Genomic DNA, 23,237 nt, shown 5'->3' with positions numbered 1-23,237 from the left:
CATAACTAACACCCAAATGGGGAAAATATATATATATATATATATATATATATATATATATATATATATATATATATATATAATATCTTGTGAAACCTGTGTGTGTGTTTTCTATCAAAGATAGCTTGTTGGCAGATCTCTTTTGAGTTTGAGGCCAGCCTGGTCTACATTCCAGGCCAGCCAGAACTACATAATGAGATCTTATCTCAAAATAACAAAAATTAAAAAGATAACTTGCCTGCCAAGTGTGTGTGTGTGTGTGTGTGTGTGTGTGTGTGTGTGTGTGTGAGAGAGAGAGAGAGAGAGAGAGAGAGGGAGAGAGAGAGAGAGAAAGGGGGAGGGGTTCTCTGTGTAGCCCTGGCAATCCTGGTAGACCAGGCTGGCCCTGAAAGCTGTGCAGCACCATGGCCTGGCCATGAGGTAACATTCCTTTAAGTTTCCACCTTTAGCATCATCCTTTGTTTTTCTGAGACAAGGACTCTATTATGCAGGTCAGGCTGTCTGTGAGCTTACCCTGTAGAGGTCAGTGTGCCTCTGCCTCTCCAAGTCTGGGATTAAAGACTTGCTCTCTGCTCTGTGTTGGTGTTTGAGACAGGGCGTCTCTCCCACCCTCAATCTTTCCCACCTTATAAAACTTTTATGCAAACTTTTCATTTCTCCTGTCTGGTAAAACCTGTTTGTACAAGGCCCAGCTGCATTCTGGGAGCTTGACAGCGTGCAGTGGCTGCTCCTTTCTCTCTTCATGGCCTTTAAACTGTTCCTCTCAACGTAGCCAATTAATTGCAAAAGACTGTGAAGTCTGATCCCAGCAAATTGGAAGAACAAGCGAACTTGGCCCACTTACAGCAGGATTTGGGTCCTGGTGCTCCCTTTTTACAAAAAGAAATGACCTTTGCCTTTGTTCTGTGCAACACAGAGATGATGTTCTAATATAACGTCAGTTAGGATGGTTACAATTTAAGCAAAACAAAGAGCCCAGAAACAACTCAAAGTAGAACAAGGAACATGGTTGGTGGGGACAGGCAATCTGGACCCCTCTGGGCTGCTGCTTAGCGCACAGGAGCATCTGATGTAGAAACTGTTAATTCCTCAGCAAGTCAAACATAGACTTAACACATAATCTAGAGAATTCAAGAATTTCTCTTTTTCCGAATACAAAGCCAAAAGAAGCGAGTGCAAACTGATAATGTACACCTATGTTCATAGCACCTTCTTCAACAAAGCCCACAGGAAGGTCCCGCAACTGGGCCCTTAGCTGACCAGACTCAGCAAAGGTATCAACCATGTTCAAGTCTCAGGCATCAAAGGAAACTAGGTTGTTATCTGACCTTTTGGAGAATCAGGAGATGATGGACTTCAGTGAGCATGACAGCCTTATGCCCAGATCCCGAGGACCTCAAAAACCACCAGGGGTCCAAAGTTGTACTTAAAGAGAATTCTAGAATTCTAGGGTTGGCTGCTCAAACAAAATGGTGACGACCCCGAGGGGAACGTGCAGGCCTCTTTTAAAGGCCAGGGCCCTGAACTGGTTCAAACCGGCCCAAACTGGTGGATGTTCTTGAGGCTGCATGATTCTGGCCCAGGAGTTAGGGGCTCTTCCAGCTGGTAGCTAAGCAACCTTATCTTCCTCAGGCCAGGTGTCCTGGCTACCCCTAATTGGCTGTCCGTTGCTAGGGTGATGGTCAAACATTATCAGAGGTGAGTTGATCGAAGCACCTTCTCGTGGGCTTTCTGAAACTGGAATTCATGCCCAGGCCACTTTCCCTTAAAAATGGAGTTTCCTTTTCAGAAATGGGTTACACAGGTCTCACAATAGTAGAGTTCACTTGGCTTTAATCCTTACAGAAAAGCAACCTGTGTTAACCCGGTGTCCCTGCAATTGGTTTTTGGCACTTTTTCCTCCACGTCTGTCTGAAGAAAATAACTCTGACAAGACCTTTTTTGAGACTCGGTTTCCCTGTGTAGCCCTTGCTGCCCTGGAACTTGCTCTGTAGACCAGGCTGGCCTGTAACTCAGAGAGAACCACTTGTCTCTCTGGGCTGGGATCAAATGTGCCCCCCCAGGACTGCTAGTTGACAAGACCAATCTTATTTCTGCATTTTTCTTTCTTTCCTTTAGCTCTTCCCTCTGTATAAAACAAACATCCGCTCAGCTCGTGAAGTATTACCTAAACTAGATTTACAAGTTTGGATCTTTAGAATTAAATTTGGCATCACAGTGGCCCAAATGTCCGTTGACCAGTGAGTGTACAAAATGAGGTAGGAAATCCTGACCCATGCCACCGACATGAACCTCGCAAACATCGGGTCTAGACAGTGATAGGAAAATTCCAAACAAAGAATGTTGGTAGCCCAGGTAGAGAAAGGTTTCCCTAGGGCAGGAAATTTCCTGATTTGCAGGATAGCAAACTATCAAGATGCAAAACGCAAAACCGTGCGGGTCCCTAACACTACATAACTCAACAGATTAAAATAATTTGTGTTATTACTTGTACTTTATTATATATAAAAGAAAAAAAGTTGGGCGTTATAGTGCATGTCGTAAACTCCAGCTCTGGTGGGGGGGGGGGGAAGTAGGGGGCAGAGGCAGGGATGGATCTCTGAGTTGAAGTCAACCTGGTCTACAAAGGGGGTTTCAGCATAGTCCGGGCTACACAGAGAAACCCTGTCTCAAAAAATCCAACAAGGGAGGCAGAGGTAGGCGGATCGCTGTGAGTTCAAGGCCAGCCTGGTTTACAAAGCGAGGCCAGGCCAGCCGCGGCTACACAGAGATACTATGGTCTTCGAAAGACAAAACAAAACAAAAAAAAAATCAACAAAACAAAAAAATTCCTAACGGGCTCAGGAGCGCCACAGCCCAGCCTGTCTCCACGGTGGACCGACCGGCCAAGGAGAAGCGGATAAGAGAGGCATCCAGCCAGGGGCTCACCGAGGGCAACCGCGATCGAAGGGCGGGGCCTCTGGGGGCGAACCCGCGCAGACTTCCGTCTTTCCACGGGCTAATCTGGCGCTTAGCAGCGAGTCGCGGCTCCTAGAGTAGCCGGAAGCGGCTTCCCTGGCTGGCGTATTTCCGCTGGAGAGTTGAAGTCCAGGCGGCGCGCCTCCGAATTGACGGCTGGAGCTGCTGGAGCTCGGCAGTCCACCTGTCCGACCCGGCGTTCTGCTCGGGGCTGCCCTGCTGCGCGCTACCGCGCCTGCGCTGCAGCCAACCAAACCTGGGTACCCTCTGCGGCCTTTAGATGCGCCCCCATCTCGGTGCCGCTGCTCCCCGGGGCAGCGCTTCTCCTGGGCGGGCTACCCGGGAGGCCCCTCGGGTGAGTACGGACCCTCTACTCCCAATCCCCGGCCCCGCGCCCACCTGGATCCCCACGGCACTCAACGCTTGGGGTTCCTGACTCTTGCTAGTACTGTGCTCCGGCAGCCTTCGGTCTCTGTCCTGTCCGCTTCTGCCCTCCAGGACTACAGTCTTCTGTTTTTAGCGTGGATTTCCCATATTCCTTGCTCTCTGACTTTGAAGTTTAGCCAGGCTTGTGGCACTCGTTCTGGTGGTCAGATTGGGGGGTGGGGGGGAGATACTTTCATTTTATCATCCAGAGTTTGTGGTTGGCAGTCATTACCCGGATCCGTGCTTTCCGAACTTCGGGTCCTCCAGGTGTGTCCCAACTTGGCAGCCTTGCGGTCGGAGTATAGATAAGCGTGCTGATCAGCAGGTTCATGTCTCAATGTAACAAGGTTGAATGCCTCCAGGCTCAATTTTCGTGATAGCTGTTAAAACAACTTACCTGATTTGTTCTGATTTGTATGCTGGCTGGCCTCAACTTGTACTGACCCCTTTGCCTCTGTTTGAGTGTTAGTACGAGGTTGGTTTTTTTTTTTTTTTACCCCTTTAAAAGATTTTTGTTTCTTTACCGTTAGTTCGTAGAAGTTATTCTGGATGCTACTTCTCTGGCAGAAAAATGAATTGGAAATCTGTTCTCTGTGGCTTACCCTTTCATCTCCCTAACTCCTTTTTAGAACCAGAAAAATCTTTTGTTGTTGTTGTTGTTTCCATTTAAATTTGGTTTTGTTTTGTTTGGCTTGTTTCTTAAGTATCCCAAACTGTCTTTGACGTAGCTATGTAGGCAAAGTTGGAATAATGGTTAATTTCTCAATTTGACGCAATCAGAATCATTTGGAGAGACGGTTTCAATAAAAGACGGCTAGCTAAAAGTTGGCTTGTGGGCATGTCTGTGGGACATAGTCTGGATGAGCTTAGTTGATGTGGGTTGTCCCCAGGTTTGGGGCCCTGGACTATGGGAGATTAGAGGGAGCTAGGCTGAGTTCTAAAAAACGTATTATTCACTCTTCTGGTTTTGACTATGATGTGAGCTGCCTTCAATCAATGGACTGTGACTTGGAATTGTAAGCTAGATAAGCCTTTCTTCTCTAAATTTTTTTTTTGTTGGAATTTTTATCACAGAGATGAAACTCAGCCTTGGAATCTTCTGTCCTTTTTGTTTTTGAGACTGGGCTGTTCTGGACTTGACTCTGTTAAGCCTTGTGGGCCTGGACCTTAAGAGTTCTGCTAGGATTAAATGTGTGGGCCAGCAGCCCTGGCCTGGCCTTAAACTCTTGGTTCCTTTGTCTCTGTGTCTTTGGTGCTTGGATTGTAGGCCTACCTCAGCAGCTTTTTTTTTTTTAATTTACTTTATGTGTATGTGAGTGTGGACAGGTGCGTGTGGCACTCTGCTTGTCAGTGGACAGCTCGCTGGAGCAGGCCTTCTCCTTCCACCATATGGTTCCAGGAGATTGAACTTGGGTAACATCTGTCACCTTTACCTGCCATCTTGCTGACCCAATTTTTTTTTCTTTTAAAGTTGGTGCCTTTTGTGTCCCATGGACAGAGTCTTTGCCTACCTACCTTGAGTTTATGAAGAAAATGTAACGTCACTTTCTTCTGTAAACTTTTGATTTGATTTAAAAATGATTTTAATTTGAAAAGCTTTTTTTTTTTACCCCCCCCCCTTGAGACAGATTTTCTCTGAAGCCTTGGCTGTCCTGGACTTGCTTTGTAGACCAGGCTGGCCTTGAACTCAGAGGTCCACCGACCTCTACCTCCCAAGTGCTGGGATTAAAGGCGTGTGTTACCACCACCTGACATACTTGGACTTTATTTATTTATTTATTTTATGCATATAAGTGCTCTATCTGCCTGTACACCTGCGTGCCAGAAGAAGGCATCAGATCCCAGTAGAGATGGTTTTGAGCTGCCATGTAGTTGCTAGGATTTGAACTCAGGACCTCTGGAAGAGCAGACAGTGCTTTTAATTGCTGAGCCATCTCTCCAGCCCCATACTTGCATTTTAAAATGGCATTCAAGCTGTATCAGATCTGTTGAGGTAACAACCATATTGATTATAGTTTTGGTTTTCTCCTTTGTCCTATTAATTTAGTAGTTTTTTTTCTTGGGAAGCCTGAACAGATCTGCTCACCATCAATAAGGACTGTGGTCATATTAACTGCGACTGGACACCTGGGTTGGGCCTCTGGGCATGCCTTTGAGGGATTTTTCTTTTTCTTTCTTTCTTTTTTGTTTGTTTGTTTGTTTTTTATTTTTTATTTTTGGAGACAGGGTCTCTCTGTGTATCCTTGGCTGTCCTGGACTCATTTTATAGACCAGGCTGGCCTCGAACTCACGGCTATCCACCTGCCTCTGTCTCTCTGGGATTAAAGGCGTGTACCACCACACCCCCGCTCAAATTTTTCCTTTTTTAGTTTATTTTCGGACAGTCTTAATTTTTGTATCCTTGGCTGGCCTTTGGCTCACAAAGACCCACATTCCTCAGCCACCACGCCCAACTAGGGGAGATTTTCTTTTTTTTTTTTCTTTTTTTTTCTGAAGATTTATTTATTCGTTAGGTATGCAGTGTTCTGCCTGCATGTACGCCTGCGCACCAGAAGAGGACACCAAATCTCATTATAGATGGTTGTGAGCCACCATGTGGTTGCTGGGAATCGAGCCTTTGGAAGAGCGGCCCATGCTCTTAACCTCTGAGCCCCGCAACCCCACCCACCAGCCCCAGGGGAGATTTTCATAATCGGTTAACTTCAGTGGAAAGATCCACCCTGAGTGTGGGTGGCAGCAGTTTGTTTCACTAACTGGGCCCTCTATCAAATGAAAAGGAGAGGAGCTGAGCATAAGCAGGCTCAAGGGACTGGTGGGTCAATTCTAGTGGACAGTGTGGTGGCTGTCCCCTCCCTCTCTTAGGGAGTGTTAACAGTCTCGTTCTCCTTGCGGTACACCTAGTTATTACTGAGCTGTTTGCTTATTTTGTTGTCCTGACTACAGAATCGAGTTTATCTCTGTTTCTTGATAGCAGTGGGTAGGTCATGCTTTGCCTGAGCGGAACCACGGCCGTGGCTAACTATAGCTCCTTTCTTTTCTTTTTTTTTTTTTTTCTTTGATTTTTCAAGACAGGGTTTCTCTGTTGAAGCATCCTCACAAATACATCCAAAGGCATGTCTCCTAGGTGGTCTTCAACGAATCCTAACCATCATAGATGGTATTTCCTGTACTGTGTATGGGTGTTAGCATGCTCTTTCTAACTCAGTGTCACTCAGTAGCAGGCAGTCCTGGAGCCGTCTGTGTGTCAGGTGCCAGTGACCTTCGGAGACGTGGCTGTGTACTTCTGCAGGGAAGAGTGGGCGTGTCTGAACCCTAGCCAGAGGACCCTCTACCGCGACGTGATGCTTGACAACTTCCGGAACTGCCTTGAGCTGGGTAAGGCCCGCGTGTCAGTGTCTGGAGCCTGGTAGGTCCTGGCTAATGGCCCCTGTGCTGTGTCTTGGGGCCTTGCAGGGGCTTGGTGGCAACATGTGTGTTCTCACATGCAAGTGTGCACACTTCTGTCTCCCTCCTGCAAACCTTCTCTGGCTTCCTCTTTCCTGCTTCCAAGTAACTTCCGCCAGGAGATCTACAAGGGCTGGCGGGGCTGCTGGCTCTTCTTGCTTCTGGCCTTCCGTTGTCTTTTACCCAAATCAGACACCATTTCTCACTTTTGAAAAGGATGCTGTGGCCCGAGACCAGACCTTGTTTCTCACCTGGAACAGTGGGATGAGCCATGGGTTGAAGACTGGCACAGACCTGAGTTTCTGGAAGCACAGAAAGGTGCCCGCCCAGGTAAGTGAGGTGCAAGTGAGCCATCCCAAATTTCCTGGCACTAAGGCCACTTTTCCCATCCTCAGGCAGACACAGCGGGAGGGTGGACGCAGAGCTCCTTCCCAATTAGGGACTTTGGAGGTAGCATGAGTGGCATACTTCTTCTGCCACTAAGCTCTGACGGGAGGGTGTGCACATGTGTCGTTGGACCCTGTGGCGAGGTTGTAGTGGAAGGGAGCTGTTTGAGAAAGGAGGCAGTGTCCTTACCACTGTGTGATGAGTGTAGGAGTGGCTGAGATTTGACTGTGATGGCCACTTGTGGGGTGGGGCCGGGGAGAATGTGAATGCGTGTCTGACATCACGCTCTAGGCTTGTGACAGGGGCAGGTTCTCTGGTTCATGTGTGTTTGCTCATTTGTAAAATTAGGATAAAGCCTTGGCTCGTTCCTTAAGATAATCTCAGTGGATGGGAGCTGGAGAGATGGCTCAGGGGTTAAGAGCACTGTTTGCTCTTCCAGGGGTCCTGAGCTCAATTCCCAGCAACCACATGGTGGCTCATAACCATCTATAATATATCTAATGCCCTCTTTTGACCTGGGGTGTACATGCAGGCAGAGCACTGTATACATAATAAATAAAGAAAAAGATTCCCAGTGGTAGTCATTAAGGGGGTTTTGTTTTTGCCATGGTAAGCATGGAACCCAGGGCCTCAGGAAACCCTATGTCAGGCTACAATTCAGCCCAGGGTTTTGTTTTGTTTTGTTTTACCCCCCTTAGACAGACAGGGCTTCTCTGCTGGCTGTCCTGGAACTCACTCTGGAAGCCAGGCTGGCCTCGAACTCACGGATATCCACCTGCCTCTGCCTCCCAAGTGCGCCATCACTGTCCAGCACAGGTTTTGATTTTTCCTTCGTGTCCTCTCAGAAGTGAGACGAAGCAGCTTTGTGAGCCTGAGACAAGCTGGGAGGCTCCCAGCTTGTGTGGTGCCCTCAGCTGGGGGATGGATCAGGCCCTGTTGGCAGAAAGCTTATGGCTCAGAGGGTGAGCGGTTTTAAATTGGAGAGCTCTCTCGGTGCCTGCCTCAGACCCACCTCCTGCCCATGGTAGGAATAGGTCTGTCTGTTAGGTGAGCTGTCCGAAGCATAATGGATAGTTGGTAGTTTTGGTCCATTTAAACTCACTTATGCTGGGCAGTGGTGGCGCCTACCTTTAATCCCAGCACTTAGAGACAGAGGCAGGTAGATCTCTGAGGTTGAGGTCCCTGTGGTGAGGTCCCTGTGAGTGAGTTCCAGGCAGCCGGGGCTGCACAGAGAAATCCTGTCTCAAACAAACAAACAAGCAAAACCAAAAAAAAAAAAAAACAAAAAAAAAAACCAGGTTTTTTTGTGTCAGTACCAGGCCCTGTCTTTCACTGTTTGGGTCAGGTGAACATCAGGGTTAACTTTTAAAACTCTGCATTGTTAGTTTTAGCTTATCTGTGTGCAGTGACATATTTTTTCATAATTCATGCCAGTTTTCTTCGGCATCCTAAGTAGACCGAGTTGATTTGACGCTTGGTAGCTTTCCTTCATCCTCTGTTGGATGGCTACTTTATAAGTTGGCCTGTGTCTGGGCTGGTTCTGGGTAAATGTGTCTGTTCCTCCACAGGAGGCAGAAAGTCCATAGATCGAAAGAGGCGCCGTGACCTGCTGGCTTCAGCTCACGAGAGGGTCCATCCACGGACAGGAGCCAAGAGAGGAGCTACCTTGAGGAAGAATGTCCTGACATCGGGTAAGATGCACCTTCCCAGAGCTACCTCTGGGAGGAAAATGGACAAACAGGAAACTTTCCAGAACAAGATTTATGGAAAATCCCGCAGGAAGCCACCAGGCCTCAAGGAGCAGTCCAAGAGTGGTGCAGAGGGACATCCATTCATCTGTGGCACATGTGGGAAAGCACTGAGCTGCCATAGCCGGCTGGCCGCTCACCAGACAGTGCATACCGGAACCAGGTCCTTTGAGTGCTTTGAGTGTGGCCAGACGTTCCGCTGGGTTTCAAACCTTCTGCGGCACCAGAGAAATCACACGAGCGAAAAGCCCTTCTGCTGTGATGTGTGTGGACAGGCCTTCAGCTTGAAGGACCGCCTGGTACAGCATCGCAAAATCCACACCGAAGACCGGCCCTATGTGTGCAGCGACTGTGGGAAGGCTTTCAAACAGAAATCCAACCTCCTCCGCCACAAACTCGTTCATACCGGAGAGAGGCCTTTCTACTGTGACAGCTGCGGTAAGGCCTTCCGTACTAAAGAGAACCTCAGCCACCACCAGCGGATTCACAGTGGAGAGAAGCCCTACACCTGTGCTGAGTGCGGGAAGGCCTTCAGGTGGCCCAAGGGCTTCAGCATCCACCAGAGGCTGCATCTGACAAAGAGGTTCTACGAGTGTGAGCACTGTGGGAAGGGCTTCCGCCACCTGGGCTTTTTCACGAGGCATCAGAGAACTCACGGGCGCGGAGAGGTGTAGACGCAACTGTGGGCGGCTGGGCCTCTGTGTCCTGGGCCTCACGGAAAAACTACAGCAGATGCTCTCAAGCCTGGAGGCCATGTGGTCCTTGACTCAACAGTTTGCAGCTTTCTGCCAGTCTCTGAGGAAGTTCTGCCAGGCAATTGACACGGGGAAGGGGGTCTGAAGTGTGCAACAACTGCTCCTTTGGTGTTGCTTGCCTCTCTGGCTGTGTCAGCTGAGGACTCTGTCCCCGTCCTGAGTGTCACTTGTGTGCACTTTAACTCTTTTCTCTCGTAGCTCTCCCAGCATGTCTCCTGTGTTTTGGGAGGTAGGTTTGGGTTTGAGCAGAAATAGAGCTCACTCAAGATGGCCCAGTGGGCAAAGGCACTTGCTGCAAAGCCTGATGGCCTGAGAGAATTAGAGAACCGAAGGCCTTAAGTTGTCCTCTGACTTCCCGCACATGCGTGTGCATAAAGACACACAATAAATACAATGAATCAATAAATCAAGGGGGAAAAACCGCCTCCTTTTCCTCAACAGGTGGCCGTAGAAACAACACCCTTGTTAAAGGGCTGCAGAAAGACCTGGATTCCCACTGGGGTGGCTGTGGGGAAACAGCCACAATCACTACAGTAGAAGTTCATTAAAACATCCTCAGCACTGTTCGCCTAGCAGTTTATTCAGCTATAGAGACTGGGCCTTTGGTTCTATTTATTTGGCCGGCTGTGGTGGTGTATGCCTTTCAATTAATCCCAGCACTTGGGAGGCAGAGGCAGGTGGATTGCTGTGAGTTCGAGGCCAGCATGATCTACAAAGTAAGTCCAGGACAGCCAAGGCTAACACAGAGAAATCCTGTCTCAAAAAAAAAAAAAAAAAAAGTATAACTAAAAGGTTCTTTCCCATGGTGTAGAGCACAGCTGGGAACTTAGACAAGCCTTTGCTTTAGGTGTGGCCCTTTGTACCTGCATAGAGCTATCTGGTGCTGGGCAGGGAAGGGCTGGAGTCTCTGCTTCTGGGCACATTGAGAGCTGGATGCTTCTCACTGGTCCTGTTTCTCTGTACAGGGAGTCATGAGTGTAGAGATGGCTGCCACGCTGGTCCTTTCTCAGCTTCTGGGTCCCTTCAGGAGTGAGACCCACTGTCCTATCACAGTGGCTGGCTCAGGTCCGCTGCCTATTCAGGATGCAAAAGTGATGGCGTCGCCTGCCATTGCCCTAGATGGCCCTCTGTTCAGCTCTGACCTGCTGCCTTGGGAGCTGTTGATGTCCTCAGAATTAGGCTGGGCCTTACAGCAGTGTGAGGTGACCACAGGGCATCTTCAGTTCTGAGTTAGCATGTCAGTTTTTCAGCCAGAAATCTGCCTACCAGGTGGCCCTCACGGTCCCAGCCCTGCTCCCTGCATGCTGATAAGAGCCCAAACGCTGTCTCCATTTTAAATCAGGTTATCTCTAGATGGCAGGAATCCAGGTTCAAATCACAGCACCCACATGACAGCTTATAACAGTCTGTACCTCCAGTTCCAAGGGATCCAGCACGCTCTTCTGACTGCTGTGGACACAAGACATGCATGTGGTGTACAGATGGACATGCAGAAAAACACCCATACACATATTTTTTTTTAAGTGTCAGTTAACAAATGCACATGGAATTGGGCAGGATTTTATAGGAAATAGCAACTAAAAGATCAGCTTCTGGCTGGGCGTGGTGGCGCAAGCCTTTAATCACAGCACTTGGGAGGCAGAGGCAGGCAGATCGCAGTAAGTTCGAGGCCAGCTTGGTCTCCAAAGAGAGTCTAGGACAGCCAAGGTTACACAGTAAAATGCTGTCTTGAAAAACAAAACAAACCCAAAAAGATCAGCTTTCAGCTGAGAAGGTACTGAGCTGCCCACAGAGAACCAGGGACCCAGGTAGAGCCAAGAGATGTCCTTGCTTTTTTTTTTTTTTTTTTTTTTTTGAGACAGGGTTTCTCTGTGTGGCCTTGACTGTCCTGGACTTGCTTTGTAGACCAGGCTGGCCTGGAACTCAGAGCGATCCGCTTGCCTCTGCCTCCCGAGTGCTGGGATTAAAGGCGTGTGCCACCACGCCCGGCTTGATGTCTTTGGTCTTAATAAGCCACTGTAAGTTGTTTTGTTTTCCGTATTTTGTTTTTTTGTTTGTTTTTGTTTTTTTTCCAGACAGGGTTTCTCTGTGTAGCCTTGGTTGTCCTGCACTTGCTTTGTAGACCAGGCTGGCCTCGAACTCACAGAGATCTGCCTGCCTCTGCCTCCAGAGTGCTGGGATTAAAGGCGTGTGCCACCACGCCCGGCTGTTTTCCGTATTTTTAAATGTATGACTATGTTGCCTACATATATGTATGCAGCATGTGTGTGCGTGGTGCCTGGGACTAGATTTATAGATGGTTGTGAGCACCATCTGGGTACTGAGACCAGAACCCAGGTCCTCTGCAATAGCCCTAAATTCTCTTAATCGCTAAGCCATTGCTCCAGTTTTAAAAACTTATTTGAGCCAAGCCTGACCCACCTCCTGAATGCTGAGCTTACAGGGATCCACTGTACACCTGATTTTATGCGGTGCCGGGGATCAACCCCAAGACTTCATGCATTCTGGGTAGATGCTATTCCAACTGAGCTACATCCCCAGCCCTGTAAAAAGTAATTTTTCACACCGTGGGAATGTGAACAGAGCTTGAGTGTTCAGTTGTGTGAAGGGACTGAATATGTTTGCAGTGTCTTAATTTCTTACGCATACTGACATTGTTCAAGTTAGATGACAAAGTTTGTGCTGGAGGCAGTGACAAAATACCACAGATGGTGGTATGAACAGAAACTATTTTCCTCAGATTTGGAGGCTGCCAACATCTCACTTTGTGGTGAGAGCTCTTCCTGGCTTACACGAAGGGGGAGTAGAGCCTTGTCCTAACAAAAGCACTGATTGCACTGGGGGCCCCCGTTTGTGTGATTTCATCCAGGCTGGGTCACTTCTTCGAGATCCAGCACCTGCATTCCTGCCGTTGTGGTCATAGTTCCAACACAGGAACTGTTAAATCTGCAGCAATGTGTCTGGGTTCACTTCTGTACATCAGGAGCCAGTGGATGGATGTGCACCCTCCAGGATGCAGACGGCGTTCCCCAAATTCACATAAACTTGGATAAACAAAAATGCACACTGGCCTTCCACCTAAGGGCTGCCAGACAGGTAGGTGTCTGTTCCATGTCAGGTAGGTAGAGTTGAGAAGGAGTTGCCTTTTATGTGTGGAGTGGGCACTTTGACCTGAGCTAAATGGGTTCCTTAAGTAAACTACCTATTAGGCACTTTGACCTGAGCAGTTTTGTTTGCAGTTCTGGAGGTTGAATCTACACAGAGTTAGGCAAGTGCTACTGAGCTGCCTCCACAGCCCTCTTAGAGACAGTCTAACATGGTCCAGGCTAATCTTGGATTTTCCATCCTTTTGCCTCAGCCCCTCCAAGTGGCTGGGATTACAAGCCTATACCACCAGTCCCTATAGACAGTTTTTTGTTTTGCGTTTGTTTGTTTTCGAGATAGCATTTCTCTGTAGTTCTGGCTGTCCCGTACTCGCCTTGTACACCAGGCTGGCCTTGAACTCGCATCGATCTGCCTGCCTCAGCCACCCAAGTGCTCGCATTAAAGGCATGTGCCACCATGCCTGGCTGTAGATTTGAATTTTGAATACCTTTCCAATACCAGCTGGCCTGTACCTGTGTGTGTGTGTGTGTGTGTGTGTGTGTGTGTGTGTGTGTGTGTGTGTTTTCATCTCACTGTCCACTCATTACCTTCTCAGAGCTGAGTGAAAGTGTCTCATTGAGTGTTCTGTAAGCAGATGAGTGGCCAGCAGTTACTCCCAAAATGCATCAGCCCTGTAGGGTGTGTGTGCATGGGGCTGCATGGTTGTCCCATGGGGCTAGCAAGTGACAAGACTATGCATTTCTCCAGTAGGACTAGCCCTGTACCACCACCACAAGCCCCTGGCTGGAAGGCGTAGCTAAATGGGTTCCTTAGGTAAACTACCTATTAGGTGAGGATTTAAAGCTCGTGGTAGTTGTGGCATACTGTCTGCTGTGTGTTAGTTTCAGAGATTTTGTTGGTTTTGTTTGTTTTTTGAGACATGGTTTCTTTGTGTAACAGCCCTGGCTGTCCTGGACACTCTTTATAAACCAGGCTGGCCTCGAACTCACAGAGATCCGCCTGCCTCTGCCTCCGGAGTGCTGGGATTAAAGGTGTGCGCCACCACTGCCTGGTTAGTTTTGGATATTCTTAAATTCACAGGAGCTCTGTGGAGATGGAAGACCTGCTGCTCAGCACGTGTCTATCCCTAACGGGTACCTTGTTGTGTTTGTATCTGGGATTTGCATTGCTGGCCCTCTAAATGACATTAAAAAAAAAAGTTGGCTCTTGAGTGACTTAATGCTGGAAGCACATTGGATTTAAAGCTTGAAAAAAGAGCTGCGTGTGGTGGCACACACCTTTAATCCCAGCACTCTGGAGGAAGAGTTAGGCAAATTGCTGTGAGTTCGAAGCCAGCCTGGTCTACAAAGCAAGTACAGGACAGCCAAGGCTACATAGAGAAACCCTGTCTTGAAAAACAAAACAAAAAACTTGAAAAGGCATCTTTTTCGTGATGCCAACCGTAGTCTTCAGATTACTGGAGACCTGGGGCCACCTCTGCACCTGAGGAGTAAAGTTGGTGGTACTTCACACTGCCCTGCCTCTGCCTCTGCATGTTAGGGAATTTGACAACCTGCATCAGTTTGCATGTGCCACCATGCCTGCTTCCACCAGTCTTTTTAAAAAAAGATTTATTTACTTATTATGTATACAGTGCACATTAGATCACATTATAGATGGTTGTGAACCACCATGTGGTTGCTGGGACTTGAACTCAGGACCTCTGGAAAAGCAGTCAGTGCTCTTAACTGCTGAGCCATCTCTCCAGCCCCCGATCCACCAGTCTTGAAGATGCTCTCTGGCTACCTAGCACCAGCAAGTACGTGGGTCACTCCACTGGAGCTTGAAATGTGTTGGTGGGTTTGTCTGTCAGGGCTTGAGGTATTCTTACTGCAGAGGATGGGAAGACACTGATGGCTAGCTCACTTGTTTGAGACTAGCCCAGGCTGGTCTTGAACTTGATGCTTTTGCCTCTTCAGCCTTAGTACTGGGATCACAAACCTGCACCACCACAGCCATCTTCTTCAGCAGGGGGTCTCAACCTTCCTAATGCTGTGACCCTTTCATACAGTCCCTTGTGTTGTGGTGACCCTCAAGCATAACATTATTTTCATTCCTACTTCATAACTGTAATGTTGCTGCTGTTAGGAATAGCAAACAGCTGATATACAAGACATCTGATCTGGGGCCCCTGTGAAAGGGTCATTCGGCCCCCAAAGGAGTCGTGGCCCACAGGGGTGAGAACCACCCATCTGCAGTGTCTTGAAGCTGCTGTGGTGTAGGCCCAGTGTCCCATCATAGATCCCTTGCTTCCTCAGCCCATAGGCCACATGGAAAACTGCAAATCCCCATGCAAAGGAAGGGGAGAAACCATATTTTTAGAAGGGTACTTAAAAGGTGAAAAGGTAGCTGAGTGTTTCATGACTTTCCCTGGGAAGCGGTGCTGGTTCCTTTTTTGTTGCTGTGATAAAACCCCATGACCAAAAGCAACCTAAGGAAGAGTTTATTTTGACTCACAGCTCCAGAGGGTTAAGAGAGTTCATGTCCAGGAGGAGGCAGAGAACCCACATCCCCAGCCACAAGCACTAAACAAAGACAAAATGGGAAATAGGATGAGACTTTTAATTAAAAAAAAAAAAAGCCTGCCCCCAGTGACACACTCTCTCTAGCAAGGCAGTACCTCCTAAACCTCCCCCAAAACAGCACCACCAAGTTGGGGCCAGTCACTGAAACACCAAAGTCCCCCCGGGGAACATTTCTCATTCAAAGCATCAGACGCCATGGTACTCACCCGGCCACGGCAACCACAGAGAGATCAAAGGAAGAAATCCATTCAAGTCCAGCCTGGTGAACCAATATTTGCTTGACTTACAGCTGCATAATAGAGGCACTTCATAGCAAGTCCCACCTTCAGTTATCACCCACCTCTGTAGTCCAGCACTGCTGGGGACTCCCTGCGGCTGGGGCAATACTAAGACAGAGTTGGGGTTTGGCAGCAGGGAGTGGCTGCCAGAATCTTAGATGTGGTCTGGCCCATGCCCTTTACAGGGAGTGTTTAATAGGCTTGGTTTTGTGAGGGTGTCTGAGCAAGCAGCTCAAATGGCAGTAGTGAGTGTTTCACACTAGGATTGCAGCATCTGAAGCCGGGTAGTGGTGGCCCAAGCCTTTAATCCCAACACCAGGCAGGTGGATCTCTCTTAGTCCAAGGCCTGTTTTACAGAGTGAGTCCAGGACAGCTTGGGCTATACAGAAACCCTGTCTCGAAACAAACAAACAAACAAACAAACAAAAAAGTGCCACATCTGAGGGGTGGGAGATGGCTCACTGGAGATAGCACTTGCTGAGCAAGCATGAGCATCCAAATTTGGATCTGTAGCAGCCACATAAAAAGGTGGATGAGCATATGTGTTTCCTACCCACAATGGTACGGTTGGGACTCGTGGGGCAAGCTGGACTAGTCTAGTTTCAGCAAGAGATCCTGCCGGGCGGTGGCGGCGCACACCTTTAATCCCAGCACTCAGGAGGCGGAGGCAGGTGGATCTCTGTGAGTTCGAGGCCAACCTGGTCTACAAAGCAAGTCCAGGACAGTCAAGGCTAACACAGAGAAACCCTGCTTCGCAAAACCAAAATGAAAACAAGTGAGATTTCAGTTATCTGTGTTAGGTCTGACAGGGGAGAGACCTGGTTTAAACTGGTCACGAGGCTGCTCTTGGGCAGCAGAACATCCTCCCTCATGCCTTACACGCTCCTCTCTTCACTCAGCAGTCCTCGAGGCCTTGAGACTTGACAGTTAGGTCTTAGAAGACTCCATGTTGGGAGCTGGAGAGAAGTTCCCTGGGTTGTGGTCCTAACAAACCACACAATGGCTCACAAATGTCTCTAACTCAGTTCCTGGGGATCCGACATCCCCTTTCACCTCTGTAGGTACCAGGCATGCTCATGGTACACATATATACATGAAGATAAAGCACCCATACACATAAAAATCTAAAGATTTTATTTAGTATATAGGTGCTTTGTCTACATGTACATGTGTATACTAAGAAGAGGGAATCCAATCCCATTACAGATGGCGTGAGCCACCATGTGAGTGCTGGGAATCGAACTCAGGACTCTGGAAGAGAAACCAGTGCCCTTAACTGCTGAGTTGTCTTCCCATCCCCCCCCCCCCAACTTTTTTGTTTTTAATTGTTTGTTTGAGATAAGCTTTCTCTGTATAGCTCCTGGCTGTCTGGGAACTTACTCTGTAGACCAGGCTGGCCTTTAACCAAAGAGATCTGCCTGCCTCTGCTTCCCAGTGCTGGGATTAAATTAAAAGCTTGCACCACCACCACCAGCAGCAGCCAAAATAATTTTTAAATACAGTTTTGTTAGATCTTAAAACAGTCTCCTGAAGTGGCTCTACCGTTTGCATTACCACCACCCGCTCCAACAGTGGGTGAGTGGCTGACAGGTTTGAGCCGTTATGCTGGAGAAGGGATTCAACAATGACCTCTTGGGGGGACGTCCCTCCACTCTGTCCAGTTCATCCAATCTTGTCCCAGAAACAGCTGCATCAGAGTTCTAGGAACCGTCTAGCCAAACTATCCTGATCCAGACAGGTGGACGGTCCATGCAGGTTGCTGTCTGGGGCCCTGTCCCAGCCCACATGCAGACGATGCCCAAGACTGAGTGGCACAGAGGCCCTGGGCCCCTTCTTCCTGCACCTTGGGCTGGGAGGGGCCATCTGCCCTGAACTTCTAGATAGGAAAGGTGCCCATAGTTATTGCCTGTGACTGTGTTGACAAGAATTCAAACCTCTGTTAAGGAGCATGTTTAACAACTGGCCTTGTGCATTAAAGGTGTAGGGGGGCAGGGGAGACATGCCTTTAATCCAAGCGCTAGAGGGGCAGAGGTAGGAGAATCTCTTGTGTTCAAGGCCAGCCTGCTCTACATAGAGAACCCTGTCGAAAGAAAGAAAGAAAGAGAAAGAAAGAAAGAAAGAAAGAAAGAAAGAAAGAAAGAAAGAAAATGGAATCCAAGATGTGACCCAGGAAAGGGGCAGTTAACCACAGATACCACTGGGACAAGTGACAAAATCTGGTTGGCAGGTATGATTTAGTAGATAGTATTTTCTCCAAGGTGAATTTCCTAATTTTGATAGTGTCTTGAGGAAATATGGTACAAAGCTAGGAATGTAGCCCAGGTGGTAGGTTTATCACCCATAAAGGCCTGGGCTCAACCCCCAGCACCAGAAGAAACAGGTCAAAGTCCTACTCAGTAAACACACAAGGGGGTTTTTTAAATTAAGGGGCACAGCTGTCGCCAACGGAACCCCAGATGACTCGGAGTACCAAACAGAACACATCCTTGTTTTGCTAGACGTGAGGCAGTGGGACTTCCCAGATAATTCTTGCAGTGTTTCCTAAACTGGAATATATATATTCTCTCTTTTTGTTGTTAGGTTTTGGTTTTGTTTGTTTGTTTGAAACAGGGTTTCTCTGTGTAGCCAGCCCTGCCTGCCTTGGACTTGCTTTGTAGACCAGGCTGGCTTCGAACTCAGAGATCTACCTGTCTCAGCATCCTGAGTGCTGGGATTACAGGCATGTGCACTGTGGCCAGGCCAGATTTTTTTTTTTTAATGACTGGAAAAGCCCAGTAGGTTCTCCTTATGCTGTTGAGAACAGAATCTGCTCTTTTAGAAGAAATTCCCTTGAAGTTATACTACCCAATTTCCCCTGAGCACCAGGGGGAGCACCAGGGAGCCTTGTTAGCTCCCTACCCATGCCGGCTGTTTGTTGGTGGAAGGACATTGAATTCCATCAGGCAAGGAGAATCAAGCTCACTTGTAGCTCCCATAACCGGCCTTTGCTCACCTGAAATACAGGGGCAGCAAACCAAGTGGGTGCCAGAGCATCATGGGGTTTATTTTGCACTTTATTAACACCGTTATATACCAAGAAAGCTTCCACGGTATGTCTCTCCACCCCCGGCCCCTCTTGTGGGTTCAGGCTTGCCCCAAGACAACTTCTGTGGCACCATCAGTGTTTTCTGTCTCCTCCAACTGTGGGCTGACAGGGCTCGAATCCTGGGACTGAACTGGGGGAAGCTTCAAGTTGGGCTTTGCAGATGTGTCAGTTTCTTGAGAGAACTCATTCGCGGACTGTGCAGAGATCCGAGAGTCCTCCCGCGACCGTGTCACCAAGAGAGAGCTAGCTGATGATACAGCCAGGGATGGGACCCTGGAGCCCTTGAGTGATGTGGTCATGGATGACACCCGTGAGCCCCTGTGTGAGGGAGTCAGAGATGGGACTCGAGATCCCGGATGTGATGGACTTGGGAGAGCAATTGCTGACCCAGCCTTTAGAGGTGGGACCAAAGAAGACTCTTTTGATGGAGCCTTGGAGCCTTGGTGTAATTGGGCCACCGAGGGGACCTGGGAGGCTGCAAGTGATTGGGATGTGGCCTGAGCCCTTAAAGTTGTATAGGAAGATTCCAGAAGAGATTCAAGTGATCCAGAGCGCAGGGAGGGCTGATGGGCTTGGGGCGGTTGCCAGAGTGGTGGTCCCCCGGGGCCCCTGTGCAGCCAGCCGTGCACGTGATTCAGGTTCTGAATGTCCTCGTGCTCCCTGCGCAGCTGTTCCCGCTGCTCTAGCAGCTGTTGTCGCATGTCCTGCAGTAACTGGGCCCGCTGGAGAAGCCTCAGGAGTTCTTGTCGGAGATGCCCGTTGTCTCTCCTGATGGCCTGTGTGTGCGAAATGAGGGCACGCGCCGCCTCCCGCTCTGCGCGGCGGGTCAAGGATACCACATGCAGGCGTGCCTCGCGCTCGAAAGAAGCCTTGTCATCCATGAAGCGTCGCTTCACCCGATGGAGGAGTTGCGTGTGCTCCACGCGCATATGCAGCAGCTCGCGCTCCAGGGTCCGGATTCGCGCCAGTTGCTCCAGCTGCAGCTCCTGCAGGGGGGGCCGCGGATCAGCGCACGGGTGGGGAGAGCGCCCACCCCCCTCGACCCCGCCCGGTCCGCGGGAGCGCGCGCACTGGCCTTGTAGGGCTGAAGCTCCTGCACTTGCTGTGTCATGTTCTCTGCACGCGTCTTCATTTCTAGCAGCTGTGCACGCACCCCGTCCTCACGCCCGTGGTAAAGAGACTCCAGTTCAGCTCGTTGAAACCGGATCTGCGCCAGGTCCGTGCGGTTCTGGTCCTCTAGGCGCACGATGGCGTTGGCCCAGCGCTGAGCGTGCGCGCTCATGTAACTGGCAAAAAGCCGGTTTTCTTCGCGCAAGCGCTGCGCCTCGCGGTCCAACAACTTATTGTTCTGCAGCACCAGGTCCACCTGCTGCTCACAGGCCACCAGGTTTTCCGAGAGCAGCGAGCACTCACGCTGCAGGTACTGCGCGTGCTCGGAGAGCGGGGGCTCCGCATTGTCTCCTGCCTGCTTGCGCTGGGCGCTTTGCCCGCGCTTCTTCTTGGGCGCCATGACTTGAGGCCTGAGCCAACTGAACTCATGAGAGCACCGAGCCCCACCCGCTCCCTAGCTCAGCTACTCTCTCTCCTCAACTCGAAAATTCTAGAGAATTACACCCTAGGTTTAGGGACGGGTCTTCAGTTTGTGAGGTTCAGAGCAGGCAGGATAAGAGATCGGAGAGCACCATGGTCAACCTGTGTATGAGCAGTCCCTCCAGACCTCAGCTGTCGCATCCTGGCGCATGCGTCCAGGAATGTTGATCTCCAGCACGCACGGGCTCTATGGAGACAGAACTTAATCGCTGTCCTCACCCCATTCTGTTGCTCCGGCAACGGCTTGATTCAGTCTTTCATTCCCGGCCATTTCTTTTATCCTTGCATGGCTCTGCAGGGTCACAGTCAAGCAAGGCTTCACCTTTCTTTCTTTCTTTCTTTCTTTCTTTCTTTCTTTCTTTCTTTCTTTTCGAGACAGGGTTTCTCTGTGTAGCCTTGGTTGTCCTGGACTCGCTGGATATACCAGGCTGGCTTCGAACTCGCAGCGATCCGCCTGCCTCTGCCTCCGGAGTGCTGGGATTCTAGGCGTGGGCCACCTCCGTCCCGGCGAGGCTTCACTTTCAAGACAGTGAACTAACTTCCAAGTTCCCATCTTCCACTCGCCAGGTTCTTAGCGCTCTTGCTGTCACTCCATCAAGGGCTCTTCAGGTCCCACAGCATAAGGGGACTCTTCCCCATCCTCCCTTCACTCAGCTTTGAGCTAGCCCTCACCCCCACCTGTCCCTGTGGAGTTTGCATGTTCTCAAGGGCAACGATGCTCCTTCACGCAGCATTTCAAAGGGGGACTCTTGGCTTCTGAGGTGCAACGGGACTGCTGGAAGGTGTTAAGATCTTTCAGATGCAATGCACTTCATAATCTGAGTGCTGGGGACACAGTAGCAAAAGTTGTTTTACAACCTTGCAAAGTCTGTGAAAGCTATAGAAAAGGACAAGAAGAGCTAGCCTGCGTATTTGACTCAAAACAGTGGGGCTTATTTATTTATTTATTATTTTTGGTTTTTTTGAGACAGGATTTCTCTGTGTCACACTGGCTGTCCTGGACTCTTTGTAGACCAGGCTGACCTCGAACTCACAGAGAGATTCATGCCTGCCCTCTGCCTCCCTAGTGCTGGCATTAAAGGCGTGCACCACCAGGTCTGGCCTGGTTTTTGTTTGTTTGTTTTGTTTGCTTTTGTTTTTTTAGGTTTTTTGTATTAGTAACTGTATCCCCCACCCCCCACCCCCGCCCCTCTGAATCCCTCATGGGCCCCTCTGAATCGCTCACTGGTTAGGTTCTCCAGGAGGGTAAAACTTTCCCTAGTTGTCTAGCATAATTCCCATCCAAAATTCCCCATCCTTCCGGGGCTAAAAACTCTCCCCTTTCTGTCTACCCAGGTCCAGTCCCTTAGTAGATTGTAACTTGTCAATGCATGATACACTAAAAAGGGCCCACGTAGGAAGGTGCCAGCTGCTAGCTAAAGAAGAGAAGGTGCCTTCTGCTTATCTGTAGTTCATTAGTGAGTGCTAAATGCTCCTTGCATTAAAAATGGACTGGTTTTGTTCTTTTATTTTTATTTCTGGCCAGTGCACTTTTCCCTGAGGCCTATTGATCACACCTTCTTAGGTTTCTTTCCCAGTAGGCCAGACATCTAGAGGGCATAAGGGGTACACCAGGGACTTGGTGTCCCCCTTTTTGCTATTAACTCTACATAGCCGGCACCCTTACAGGATTCAGTCTTGACTAGAAAACATCAGGGGTCTGCCAAGTTGCTAGTGGATACTGGAAATGACAGTTCATGGTGGGAGGGGTGGTGCTGGGTTAAGGGGGTGGTGACATCATCAAGTGAAGCACCGGCTGGCCAAGGTGCGGTGACTCAGCCATCACCGTGTCAAGCAAAAGGACAACAACCAAGATCACCAACCCTCAACACACAACGCACAAAGTGTTTGCTGTGTTTGACCAAACACAGATCCAGGAGGCAAGAGACCCTTAACACCATCAACTAGGCTGGGCAGTGGTGGTGCACACATTTAATCCCAGAGGATCTCTGAATTAGAGGCCAGCCTGGTCTACAGAGTGAGTTTCAGGTCAGCCTAGGTTACAGAGAGAAAACCTTGTCTCAAACAAACAAACAAACAAACAAGCAAAAACCAACGGCATGATCACTAGAACCAGACTGGCTTCCCGGACAGGCCGAACTGCATGCATCCTCCCTGGGGAACAGGTCAGCTGGTAGGTATCTGGACGGCATGGTGAGTGAGGGGCCAGGCTCCATCAATATCACCACATTCCTGATTGTATTTGGTGAGAAGCTGACAGGCGCAGATCCTAGATGTCGTCAGGAAAGCTTTTACTTGCTTTGATAAACAACTGGGCCAGAAAGACTACCTTAGCGAGGTGCTGGCATTGCGGGGTGATTGTGTACAGGAAGTGGGGGGGGGGTGCTGTAGAGAGAAGCCTCTGTTGACAAAACGGGATTTCAGCCACATGGAGTTCACACACGTTTCCAGAGGGAGCAAAAGACCAAAAGACAAAGATGACTGTATTCCAGAGATAGATAGATAGATAGATAGATAGATAGATAGATAGACAGACAGACAGACATTCCTGCTGCCACTTGGGGTATTTCTGAGATTTTTATCCTTAGCATTACAGCTTTTTTGTTGTTTGTTTTTCGAGACAGGGTTTCTCTGTGTAGTCTTGGCTGTCCTAGACTCGCTTTGTAGACCAGGCTGGCCTCGAACTCACAGCGATCCGCCTGCTTCTGCCTCCAGAGTGCTGGGATTAAAGGCGTGCGCCACCACACCCCACCTAGCATTACAGCTTTTATGCTTTCCTTATTTGTACTCTTAACCCTCTGGGGCCCATGTGAAGGGACTCTGGCTACCTGGAGGTGTCAAGCACGACTCTGGCAGCCTTGTCCTTCTCCCTCATTCCCTTTGCCTTGCTAAACACC

General features: G+C 49.2%; 2 protein-coding genes across 4 annotated transcripts; one reads left to right on the top strand and one right to left on the bottom strand.

Moving 5' to 3' along the window:
- The first annotated feature begins 2,970 nt into the window (after positions 1-2,970).
- Positions 2,971-10,128, top strand: ZNF707 (zinc finger protein 707). 3 transcript variants are annotated; one of them, XM_084751613.1, is made up of 4 exons: positions 2,971-3,313; positions 6,603-6,759; positions 7,045-7,158; positions 8,784-10,128. In XM_084751613.1, exons 1-4 carry the CDS (start codon positions 3,239-3,241, stop codon positions 9,635-9,637), a joined length of 1,200 nt encoding a protein of 399 aa, XP_084607739.1. In that variant the 5' UTR covers positions 2,971-3,238; the 3' UTR covers positions 9,638-10,128. The 3 variants fall into 3 exon arrangements, with proteins under 3 accessions (XP_084607739.1, XP_084607741.1, XP_084607740.1); XM_084751615.1 differs by having other exon boundaries at positions 2,973-3,313; positions 6,600-6,759; XM_084751614.1 differs by having other exon boundaries at positions 2,973-3,313; positions 6,590-6,759.
- Positions 10,129-19,502: 9,374 nt separating this feature from the next.
- CCDC166 (coiled-coil domain containing 166) lies at positions 19,503-20,507 on the bottom strand. The gene is given in 3 exon segments (XM_084802734.1): positions 19,503-19,745; positions 19,747-19,807; positions 19,810-20,507. Coding segments are annotated over 3 exon segments (615 nt in total). The 5' UTR covers positions 20,261-20,507; the 3' UTR covers positions 19,503-19,642.
- Between the last annotated feature and the right edge of the window lie 2,730 nt (positions 20,508-23,237).

This window comes from Acomys minous, assembly GCF_964271855.1.
Source record: "Acomys minous genome assembly, chromosome: 12".
NCBI lineage: Eukaryota > Metazoa > Chordata > Mammalia > Rodentia > Muridae > Acomys > Acomys minous.
This window is presented reverse-complemented; position numbering and strand designations above follow the sequence as displayed.

Excerpts from the sequence above, each read along its gene's own strand:
- ZNF707 (XM_084751613.1), top strand. The coding sequence starts at position 3,239 with ATGCGCCCCCATCTCGGTGCCGCTGCTCCCCGGGGCAGCGCTTCTCCT. Across the intron at positions 6,760-7,044 it reads CCGGAACTGCCTTGAGCTGG|GATGCTGTGGCCCGAGACCA; the intron begins GTAAGGCCCGCG and ends ACTTTTGAAAAG. Across the intron at positions 7,159-8,783 it reads ACAGAAAGGTGCCCGCCCAG|GAGGCAGAAAGTCCATAGAT; the intron begins GTAAGTGAGGTG and ends GTTCCTCCACAG.